The sequence below is a fragment of the Danio rerio genome, chromosome 3, assembly GCF_052040795.2.
Source record: "Danio rerio strain M-AB ecotype USA chromosome 3, GRCz13ab, whole genome shotgun sequence".
Taxonomy (NCBI): Eukaryota; Metazoa; Chordata; class Actinopteri; order Cypriniformes; family Danionidae; genus Danio; species Danio rerio.
Window position 1 is genome coordinate 25509613 of NC_141023.1, and position 12508 is coordinate 25522120.

A 12508-nucleotide genomic window follows, 5' to 3' on the forward strand; every position below is an offset into this window, starting at 1 on the left:
CTGAGTATAAAAGCACTATAAAACTAGCCATTTATCCACAATGGATGTGAAAACCACACACAGACACACCTTCAAGAATTATTTGTAAAAGAGGAGTGATTCAGAGGCAGAAAGAGCATCACATGTTCAGACAGAGCCACACAGCCGGCAGTGTTTTGCTTGAACAGCAGGAGGAGAAACAGGAAGTGCAGAGAAACACAGAGCAGCTCAGTAACATACGGTACTGCTCAGACCAGTCTTTCTCTTTAAGGTAATTCTACATTGCACATATAAGTTGAACACTCATCTTTTAGTGTGTACTTGTGCTGTTTGGAAGCGGTTTACCCAGCTGAGCTTGGTGAAGTAAGTTTGTTGTGGTTTCTCTCTGCTGACTCATCTGACTGGAATCATGTCCTCCATTTGCCTCTTTTCTACTGCTGTAAGCTTCATAAAAAAGACGACTCATTGTCTGTTGCTCAATGTAGTTTTCTGTTGTTTTCTTTGAAGGTGCTTACTATGGAGGGAAGTAAGACTCAAGATGGAATTCGCCAACAAGAGACAGAAAAAATGCAAAGCAGTGGAAGAGGGCACACAGATACTGAGGAAAGAGGTCTGAAGTCATTTTGATTTGAAGAAGTTTACTTTTGCTTGACACAAATGGTTGTATTTGTAAATGCTTGTAAATAAGTTGTCATTTAATAATATGTCAATAACTCAATTTTGGCAAAAATGTCAGATAGCACCTTATAATTTTAAGGTAAAGACTTTTTAATACTTATAGTAAAGTGTTTATACATTGTGTCTAATACTGAGCTTTTCTTTACATACATACACCATGGGAATACCATGTTTTTGAACATTTCTATTTTATACCATATTTCTAGACGGGTACCATGGTAATACCTTGTTTTGGGACATGGTATCAGTATCATTCCTACAGTTTTTCAACCTACAACGTGGCAATATTGTGTTTTCCCAACTTGTTTCAAAGTGGTCTCTTGTTTTTCGAAATGTTTCATAGTAATACCTTGTTTTGTAATGCTTTCTTTAAGTACCTTAGGGTTTGTGTTAAAGTTGTTTAATGTGTCTTTATTTTGACTTGAGTAAATCTAATCAGTTAAGAGTAGGGGTGCCCACATTTTTTTGTATGAGAGGCCCAAAATAAATATCTTTAAGAACCATGGGCCGATAAACATAGCAAACTATTTAACATTAAAGTTGCTGTGGTTAATTTCCTAATTAATTTCATAAATATTTATAAATAAATGAAAACATATTAATGGAAATCGTATTAATTATTAAATTTCTTAATTATAACTTTAAATTAAATAACATTTATCACAAGTGGCAAAATCTGCGTTAGCCTTGATTTGCTCACCAAAGTCTCTGCACTGTCCTCTATCCGTTGGGTGACAGTATGTAAATTTTAAACTAAATCTGATTAGTTTACACCATTGAAATTGAAACATTTAATGTTTCAGAATTGTTTTGTAGCTCAGCAATGAAACAAACCAAAGGTTACATTAAATTTGAAATGACAATCTCCAATCATCCCTATCATCCTCCCTCTCTTCTCTAATGGGATGGGGGGCCAAATCAAAGGTTACCAACCATGGGCCAAATGTGGCCTGTAGGCCCTAGTTTGGGCATCTCTGGTTTAGATTAATTATCACATAATGCACATTAAAGGTTTTTTTCTGTAGTGCACATAAACATCTTAGAATGATTTCGGAGTCACACTTTACAAAAAGGTTTCATTAATGTATTTACTAACGCGTTACTAATATCCAAATTCATGCTTGTTAACTTAATGCACCATGAGTTAGCATTAACTAACAATGAACAACTGTATTTTCATTAATAATCATTGACCACATAAACAAATACTGTAATAAATGTATTGTTCATTCATGTTAGTAAATGCATTAAAAAACATTAATGTAATCTTATTGTAAATTGTTACCAATGCCAGTATAGTATGTTGTGCTACATGTGATTCAATAATTATCATATTTATTTTATGTTGTCCTTCAATAATTGCGCATCTCTGTTCATTCCTTTTTAACCAATCAGTAAAATGAAACTTGCAAGAATTAAAGGATTCATCGTAATTAAAATATGAATTATATTTGAAACACTCCTATTTAAATTAAAATTTCTGTAATATAAATGCTGACTTCATTTTTAATATGCAGTTCATTTTGTTGTAAGATGCAAAAAAAAAAAAATCTGTTTAGTCTCTAGGTGGCGCTATTGCATGTGAATGCAATGAGCTAACTGCACTGGCTTTAACTGACGTTTTCTCACACTAATCATTTTTTTTTATAGCTAATGCATTAGTTTTTATATATTTAATTGGACATTATAATTTATTTAATGTATTAAATGCATAAACATAATTCACACACACATAAGTCACTTTTATTGGTTACTCCACAACTCTAAATCTTTTTTGTTTCACTCAGTATTTCTTTTAACCTAATTTCTTTATATATTATTATATAGACATTAATATTAAATCAGAAATTGCTATGCATTCATTGTTCAACTTCAGAAAAAAGGATTTGTGTAATGACATCAGTTTACTTATCCTGGTTCTAGTGACATTCAAGCCATGTGTAGAATTACAAGCTGCAGAAAGCAAAATATATTTAACTGCTTATAACAATGCATCAATATTTGCTTTGGTAAACCAAGATTTGTATTAATTTGTCACACTATTATGACCTTGATTTAACTTTAAAAGTCACTAAATGAATCATGCATTTTTTGAACGATTTATTAAAATGTAATTATTTATTTAAATATGAACAGTCAAGCCTGAAATACCCAGACAAATTCCGACCAACTTTTTTGTTTAATTGTAAATAAAATGTTAACTCATGTACATGGTCCTATCATCTTTTGGAAGAAGCCTGCTAATTTCTAATCAGAAAAAGCTTGCTGGTTGAATAAAAGTAAGTTTAAAGTATTCTTTAAGTCAGAATTTATAAATTGTTTAGGGCTTAACTGTAAGTTGCAATAAAATGTAATATTTTAGTTTTTTTTGTAAAAATGTACTTTACATTATATTCATTTCTAAACACACACACACTCCAACATTAAGTATTCAAACATGAAACTTCACATTTTGTATATTGAATCTAAAGTGAAAGCAACAAATTCCATTCATGTTAATGTGCCAGAACTGTAAAAAAACTCTTCAGTGGTTAAAAACCTTAATTAATAGATTAGATTTAAATAAATTAATTGTCTTTTATTTATTTAATATCTAATTAACATAAATATTTGATAATAGTGTAATAAGCCGCTATTTAGAGAATAGACAAAATAAGAGTTTTCGGAGAATGTGATGTCTGGGTTTAATAATGCTGTGTTTCTGTCTGTGGTTGTAGAGTTGAGACTGGTGCTGCTGGGTTCAGTGGGTGCTGCGAAAAGCACTGCAGTCAATGCCATCCTGGGCAGCCCGACATCCGAGTGTGAGACGCCCGATGCTGACTGTCAGAAGAGACGTGCAACGCTGGCAGGGCGACAGGTTTGTGCCTCGCTTCAAATACTGAGATGTTGCAGAAATGTTGCACGCACTGACTTTTTGTATATCTTTGCGTAAATAGTTTTTATAAGTGCCATCAAGGCATGTAAGTGATTTAGTTTGTGATTTTGCATTTTAAAACATTTCAGAAAATTGTACTTGTGTGACATTTATATTTAGTGTAATAAGCCATAATAAATTTCTTTCAAATGTAACTGACTGTAATTGGGTTGGTTAATTGGTTTAGAAAAGTGCATTTATAAAACCAAGAACATGTGAGAACACTAGAGAAATTAAATGAATTTTAGTTTTATGGACAATAAAATTTTAGCAGAGGTTATATTTGTCTAAAAACATGGGTTTCAATATTAAAGCTTTGGTTTAAATATGAGAAACGTATTAAAAAAATAAAAATGTACATGTGATCGTTATGTTTACAATAAGGTTAACATTAGTTACAATAGAAAAACTGCTCACTGTTAGTTCATGCTCAACTAATCATTCATTAATCTTACATTTCTTTACCTACTTATGAGCAAATCCAGCGTTATGGATGTGACATTTTCTGGAAAAACTTAAAACATAAACTCACAGAAAAAGTATATGTCAGCATTATATTGAAACATTTTTATATTTTCCAAAAGAACTAACCACAGAGTTATGTGATCAGAAAAATATCAATCTTTAAACGTTTTCTTTGTATTTTAAAATGAGGAAAATAAAATATCGATGTGATCAAAAAAAGTCTTGAGTTTACAGTATACAACATACTGCACAACCCAAGAAACAATGCTCAAAAGAATGAGAGTTGGCTGGCTAGAACAAAAATGACTGATTTTTATTTTATTCTCCATTTTTTGCATTATGGATGTGACATCTCTCTGTTATTGATGTGACAGATGTGAAAATGCCACTTTTGTGACTTTGGTAAATCAAATATAATTTTTTGAAAACACTAACAGACATTTTCGAGTATTTTTGCAGTACTGTAAAAAACAAGCCTACGCAAATGACCTAGAACCGATTTCGCAGTTAATTTTTTCATGACATGGTTGACATTTGCATGGAATTGCTCATATACATTAACTAAATCATAATTAACTTTATTAATTAAATATTTTTATTACTGACATGTTATTAGTATAGTTACATAAGTTACAAAACTTATTAGTTTAACTTCTGATTAGAAAGATCAATAAAAACTGTAACAAATTAATTTTTCATTATTATTACTATAATTATTAACGCATTAACAAATGTTAATTAATGAGGCCTTAAGACTTTTATAGGGATTTTAAAAATATAAAAACTATATATATATATATATATATATATATATATATATATATATACACACACACACACAGTGGCCTAATGTCATTTAAATTCATCTAATATTTAATTATATGTTAATATATACATGATAATAAACTATAACTATAATATAGATAAACACCTAGCACGAAAGATGCCACTTGCACTGTTAAAATGACTGCAGTTTGACTTTTTTTTTTTAAATATTTTTTTATTAATTATGGTTCATGCAATTTGGATGCTACACTCAAAAAAATGACATTTGCAGTTTGTTGGAACTACTTATACAACATAAGATGAAATAACACAATTCTTCAGTTTTTTGGACAAGTTAATTGTTTTATGCTTAATCTAGAATATAAAAAACTAATAATGTAACTTAATTCCTTCATGTTGTACCAACACAAATCATTTGTGTGGAAGCCCAGCATTTTTATACAGCGTAGAAAGATGCTTCAAAATTCATTATTATTATTATTAAAATTATTGTTATTAATAATAATTTTATCTTATAATCATTCTACATTTTTATATGCAAATACATATATTAGTACTCTCTTATTTTAAAGTAAATTAAATCCTTGAAAATATTCTTTTGGGCCACCATGCATTGAATAATATACTGACACAACTCTGATGAATAGTAATACTCAATTAAAATAACAATGATAGCCTAATAAGCCTATGGATAAAAAGTCGACCAGGTGGTTACAATGCCTGTTAAAGGGGCGTTTACTGAATTGTATCCAAATAAAATATATCATCATTCCTATTAATACTTTTTTCTTTAAAATCTGTGTCTAAATGGACCTATTAGTGCTCTTGGTAAATTTAAGGGTGATTTTTCTGACTGTTTGTTTTCTTCCCAGGTAGCAGTGGTGGACACACCTGAGCGTCTGTGCGTAGAGCGTCCTGCTGAGGACGTCCGCCGCCAATTTTCGCTCTGTGCTGCTTTATCGGCCCCGGGGCCTCACGCTTTCCTGCTCTGTGTTCCTGTTCACCGGCACAGCAACCTGGAGCTTCAGATTCTGGAGACCATCGAAAAAGTATTCGGCCCTGAAGCTGTGAGCAAACACACAATGGTGCTCTTCACCCACATGGACCAGCTGCCAGAGGATGTTCTTCTTAGCGAGTTTCTCAGTACAGAACGAGTCGATTTATTGGAGCTCGTGCAAAAATGCGGAGAGCGAGAGCATCCTTTGAGGCCAGAGGAGAAAGACAACGTTGAGGAGCTGCTGACGAAGGTGGAACGGATGGTAAAAGAAAGCGGGACACCGTTTTACACATGCCCTCTTTTGCAGGAGGCAGAGAGAAGAGTGAAGGAGAAGGAGGAGGAGATTTCGAGGAGTCGAGGAGAGAGTGATTCTGAGGGAACAAGAGCTGAAGCGGAGAGAAGTGTGGATGATCTCCTGGTGGAGGGAATCACAGAGCTCTGCGTCGCCAAGCCTGAGGACTTGCCATTTATGCGCTGGTTGTGGGACAGTGTGGTCGGGTGGCTTCTGTGGCTGCCGAAAATGGTGAGGGGCAGTACTCTGCTGGGCTCCATTGTGGGGCTGTTCGTCGGGGGGTCTTTAGGAGGGGCCATGGGAGCAACGGTGGGCTCTGTGGCCACAGAGGTGGAGAGAAGGAAAAAGAAATGAGCAACTAAACAGTTTGGTAACAGCTTATTGTATTTTTCATTACATTATAAAATGTTCGCCCCAATAAACAGATCAGTTATTCTTATGCATTCAATTAGCTAGGGTAACACTTTACAGTAAGGTTGCATTAGGTGATATATTTATTAACATGAACAATACATTTATTACAGTATTTATTCATTTTTGTTAACATTAATGAAAACACAGTTGTTTATTGTTAGTTGTTGTTAACTCAGTACATTAACTAATGTTAACTGTTAACAATAACAACTTCAATATGATTTTAGGAATCATTTTTGAATGCTGAAATTAACATTAACAATGCTTGATAAATGCTGTGCAAGTATTTTTTATTCTTAGTTCATGTTAGTAAATACTTTAAGATGAATTAATGAACCTCATTGTAAAGTGTGGTCTAATTAAGTTTTGCATGCTGATAATTAAATAAAATATTTTTTCACCACAAATTATGTTACTATTTTAGAGAAATGCTGAACTGCAACATTGAAATTAAACAGAAATTAAAATTTAAATTGAATTAAAAAAAAATCCAAAACATCATTTATTATTTCAGATTACAATAATGTTTAGAATTGCATATTTTTAGTCTTATTTTGATGTCAATATCAAACAAAATGTATTAAAGTGACTTAGAAAGTGGCTACTTTAACCCTTTTTAAAATTTAAGATATTTTTAAGTAAATTTTGAACTTATCCTGACTTTTATCTACTAAATTATTTTAATAAAAAAGGGAAAATGTATGTATTCATGGTGTCTAACGAGCAAAAGCTTGTGGTTTGAAGGACATTGTCAATTAATTAGTATTTTCTGTAATAATTTTTTTTTAATTCAAGTTTTTTATTGTTTTCTTCATAAAATGATTTTTTAAATAAGTATATTAACAGTAAGTATAAAAACATACATGTACATATATAAACTGTTACAATGATTTTTTAGTCCATATCTTCAGGAAACAATGGCAAAAATGCAGAACATACTTAATTTTTAAACTCAGAAATCTAAATAAATATCAGCAATGCACAAAACAAACCCTTAAACTATTACTTTAGATTTGATACCTGAAAAAAACACTTTGGCTTCAATAAACGCATATGCAATAAATTAAATCATAATACAAGTCGTAATAAACAATATAAATCATAATATATAAAGAAATCATATTTTGAATTGAAATCTTAATTTTATGTTTACAAAGAAATGTTCAGCTATTTGAATGTACAGTAACTAATGATCTGTTAAGTTCTTTTGGGAAATATTTAAAAATCAAAGAGGGGCTAATAATTCTGACTGTGTGTGTGTGTGTGTGTGTATATATATATATATATACACACACACACACAAACCCACAATGATAGCTATTTTTTATATTTTTAATGAAAAATATTATAAAGTGTTACCAAACATTTAAAGAGTATTTAAAGCTTAACACCAAAACAAATATTACAAATAAAAGTATACTGGCTTATTACATGTGTGCACCTTTAGTTTTGCACTAAAGCTTTTTGGCTTTAAAATCTAGACATGATCAGGTGTTTTACATTTAAAAAGCATCACCAGAAGCACCACAGAGCAATGAAGTGAAGATTACTGTCATTACACTGTCACCACATTGCTTTATTCTTCACATGCACAAACTTAAACAAATATGCACAAACATATGCATAAACTTGCGGTATCACTACTTATCCTAAAGCATTTTCTTTGAAGTGAGAAATAACTCTCAGTACATTATAATGTCAGATTTTTTTTGCTAATTTAAACCTCTCTAGATTGAGGTATATATCTGTTTTTAATAGGTCACTGGTGCACTAAACAGCTGCTATGGAACAAATGCATGCTATGCATTTTGAGAACGATTGCATGATCAAACATTTAATAACGTTCTTCATATTAGTGGTTTTCATGTACAGTTTTGTCACTTAATTGGGCTGCAGTTTAAATATTTCTGCAGCTGTTCTGGAGTATGAAAATAAAGCGGCGTAATGGAGTAATGCTGTGACTAATTTCCGTGTTTTATTTATATCTCTTAGCACGGAGGCTTTGCACTCACACAGTTTAGGTCACTGATTTGAAGAAATCATTTATTGGAAAAGTTTAAAATGAGCACATTAAAAAAATAATCTTATGCAAATGTGTGTGGGTGTGTTTGTGTGTGTGTGTGTGTGTGTGTGTGTGTGTGTGTGTGTGTGTGTGTGTGTGTGTGTGCGCGTTTGCGTATTAAACTATTCAACAACACCAATTCTTGTCTAACAATTTTATTTCACTTTTTTATTCACTTTCAATGTTGAATACTGTATACTCATACAGACATGCAGTGTGTGTATGTGTGTGTATACATACATACATAGTGCTCCACAATATTGGAAAAATCTAACTTTGTAATTTATATTGCGATATGAATACAATTTCACTAGATGAGTTGAATAATTATTTAGGAAGAATTTATAATTTTATATTGATTGGGATGATTCTGTAGGGGAGTGCATAAAATATAATAAACAATCTAGGAGCATAGATAAATTTAATAAAGAAAAACATACAATTTAATTAAACAGCCTTTTATTTTTAGTGTCGTTGGACTGTTTTCAGGTATACAGTAATTAAATAATCAAACATAAAATAATACTGCTTAGTCTCTATTTTATAAACAATTTAATAAAATCAATCGCTGTTAATTTGTTAAAACTACAAATGGAACAATTTCTTATGCCTGGATGCTTTTAAAACCCTTAGACAGTCTAAGGCAGGGGTCACCAATCCTGGTCCTGGAGGGCCGGTGTCCCTACAGGGTTTTGCTCCAACTTGCCTGGATGTTTCAAGTATACCAAGTAGGAGCTTGATTAGCTTGTTAAGGTGTGTTTGATTAGGGTTGGAGCTAAAATCTGCAGGACACTGGCCCTCCAGGAACAAGTTTGGTGACCACTGGTCTAAGGTCTAAAAAAAAAACAATTGCGAAATAAATTATAATCCAGACTCAACATTGCGTATACTTGCGATGTGACTATTGCAAATGATCACATGACGATATCGATGCTGAAACGATATATTTTGCAGCCCATATATATAGGGTCACAGAAATGTTTTTTATATTTCTATACTTCCAAATTTAAAGACAAACACTGTACTTTTGTGTTAAAAATATACATATATGAATATATATATAAATTATATATATATATATATATATATATATATATATATATATATATATATATATATATATATGTGTGTGTGTGTTTGTGTGTTCACAAAAGTACAATATTTTTATAATTGAATTATCAAAAACTTTTTTGTGACTATTACATTCATATTAATTGGATAATATTTTACAGTATACTTTCATTTTTTTTACATTAGTAAAATTATGTAATTCATTCATTCATTTTCTTTTCGGCTTAGTCTCTTAATTAATCTGGGGTCGCCACAGCGGAATGAACTGCCAACCTATCCAGCGAATGCCCTTCCAGCCGCAACCCATCTCTAGGAAACATTCATACACATTTATTCACACTCATACACTACGGACAATTTTGCTTACTCAATTCACCTGTACCACATGTCTTTGGGTTGTGGAGGAAACTTACGCGAATGCAGGGAGAACATGCAAACACACAGAAACGCTAACTGACCCAGCCGAGACTGGTATTATATATATGTATTTATATTTAAGCTAATCAGTATATTAACATTTGAATATAAAATATTTTTACATCAATTAATACATAATATAGAGTGGCACCAAAAATATTTTTTGATAGTTATTTAATTCCCACTTTTTCACACTATTTTTGTGGCTTTCAATCAACTGGTGTTGCAATGATTTTTAGTGGATTTAATTCAATTCTTCAAGTCCACACAGGTGTTTCTCATCGCATTATGTATAAATATGATCCACTAACAATAAGCAACAGCAAAAAAATCCAAATACTCTTAATCTTGTACATTACATAAATAGCTTTTCCATTCCACTTAACATCAAAGCCTTTTTTATTATCAATTTACCCCTTTGATAAAGGGCTGGCACGGTGAATCAATGGTTAGCACTGTCATCTCACAGCAAGAAGGTCGCTGGTTCGAGTCCCGGCTGGGCCAGTTGACATTTCTTTGTGGAGTTTGCATGTTTTCCCTGGTTCTGGATTTCCCCACTATCCAAAGACGTGTGCTATAGATAGATTGAATTAACTAAATTTGCTGCAACATATGTATGTGGATGGTGTATGGGTGTTTCCCAGTACTGAGTTGCTGCTGGTAGGGCATCCGCTATGTAAAAAAATATCAGATTAGTTGGCAGTTCATTTCGCCGTGGCAACCCCTGATAAATAAGGGACTAAGTCGAAGGAAAATGAATGAATGACTTTTGAAAAAGTGTGCTGTGCCATCTTTCTTTAAAACAAATAACATTTGGTGATTTTTTGTTTCATAATTCAGTGATTTTACAATGATTAATTGCTGCTTAAGTGTCCCAAAACTGTTTGGGGGCCACCGTATTGTATATACTGTACATTAACTGCCTGCCAAATATCCCATTTCTGTTTGGAATTTATCAGTTTAAACAAAAAGGATGTGTCTCTGAAAAAAAAAAAACGATCTACAAGAAACCCAATCAGTCTGTAGGCTCAGTCTTTTAACAGTTCAGAAGCCACGAGCAGACAGGAATATTGTGAAAATGCTTTTATGCCACTGCAGAAAGACGTCAGACAGACAGATGCAAAGACGTCTCTCTCTCTCCCTCTTTTGTGAGAGAAAGTTTATGGTTTTGACATTGACATAAGTGATAGTCTGCTAAACCCATCCATCAAAAAACCCATCCCTGTATTGCTGCCTTCAGTACAGCAAGGCGTTTCCTTATGTGGGTGGTCCTGCCCAGGGAGAGAGAGAAAGAGCGAGAGAAAGACACAAGCCTGCTCTCATGTTTCTAAGCACAGAGAGAGAGAGAGAGTACAGAGAAAGAGCTTGCTGTGGGACGTACATCTGTCTTCCAGATGTGGCTTTCTGCAGTTGTTTGAAAAATGAAAAAAGAAGGTTTCAAAAATAAAGGAAAATTGGTGCTAAACAGATTTTTATTGTCAGGGATTACGGATGTAGTGCTCTATAGATTACCTTATAGTGGGTTGTGTGTATGAGTCAGCCAGCACTGTATATTTTAACCTCAAATCCATCTTCTTAAAGAAACGACACAGGAATGATGTAGTGAGGTCCCCTGCGTACTTGGACTTGTGGATAACGTGTTTAAAAAGGACCACCTGTCCAAATATTATTCTGTCCTATTGGACATGCGTCTGGAAGAGGAGAGGGATGAGAAAATGAGCAAGAAATGTGTAAAATAAAGCAATGGAAAGAATGAAAAGGAGGGAACTACTATGAATTAATATGAGGGAGAGAAAAACACACACACTAGAAATCTGAAGGGAAAATAATACAGCCTAAAAGTTTGTTCCCTCACATTAAAAAAATAGAAAAACACCACAAACCTTGAGAACAGTTCTTTCGTGGCTATACCCAGATAGCAGGCAGTAATCGGCCCGAGCTCGGCTGCCCCCCGGCGCCTCCGGCTCCGACTCGGCATCGGCGAGTGTTATCCGGGCCGAGTGCGGCCCGCAGCTCGCTCGCGCACATGCGGTTGTGATGCGGCTGTAAAGCACTGGCCCGATTCCGGTCAACCATATCCTGGCTGCTTCTGGCAAGGACTCGGCTGATGGCAACCGATTAAGTTCTTATTTTATCTCGTAGTCTGTTAGCTCCACGTATAATGATAACTTGAGAAAATATTCATGGTACGATAGCAAAAAAAAAAAAAAAGAATATTTAGTGTGGATGGTCGCAATGTTTAGACGCAAACAAAACAATATTATTTATAAATAGATTATACATGTCATCTAGAGAAAAACTATGTAAAATTCGCTTATTTTTGAGATAGCACGCTCCTGTGCTGACTTTTTTTTAAAGCAGAAGTTGGTTTCATAATAAACACATGTGTGACTAAACTCATGATCCAAACTCCAATCCAGACGGTGGCGGTAA

General features: G+C 33.1%; 1 protein-coding gene and 1 long non-coding RNA gene across 3 annotated transcripts; one reads left to right on the forward strand and one right to left on the reverse strand.

The window, feature by feature from the left end:
* Positions 1–114: 114 nt before the first annotated feature.
* si:dkeyp-69e1.8 lies at positions 115–8618 on the forward strand. Of its 2 annotated transcripts, none has more exons than XM_087241803.1 (4): positions 115–342; positions 487–589; positions 3375–3514; positions 5695–8618. In XM_087241803.1, exons 2-4 carry the CDS (start codon positions 496–498, stop codon positions 6463–6465), a joined length of 1005 nt encoding a protein of 334 aa, XP_087097929.1. In that variant the 5' UTR covers positions 115–342; positions 487–495; the 3' UTR covers positions 6466–8618. The 2 variants fall into 2 exon arrangements, with proteins under 2 accessions (XP_087097929.1, NP_001120992.1); NM_001127520.1 differs by having other exon boundaries at positions 173–250; positions 5695–6879.
* LOC141381200 (uncharacterized) lies at positions 6293–12492 on the reverse strand. Its single transcript, XR_015480842.1, has 3 exons — positions 11959–12492; positions 11588–11766; positions 6293–6427 (listed from the first exon to the last, which is right to left on the reverse strand). It is a non-coding gene; the product is annotated as an uncharacterized LOC141381200 (long non-coding RNA).
* Positions 12493–12508: the final 16 nt, after the last annotated feature.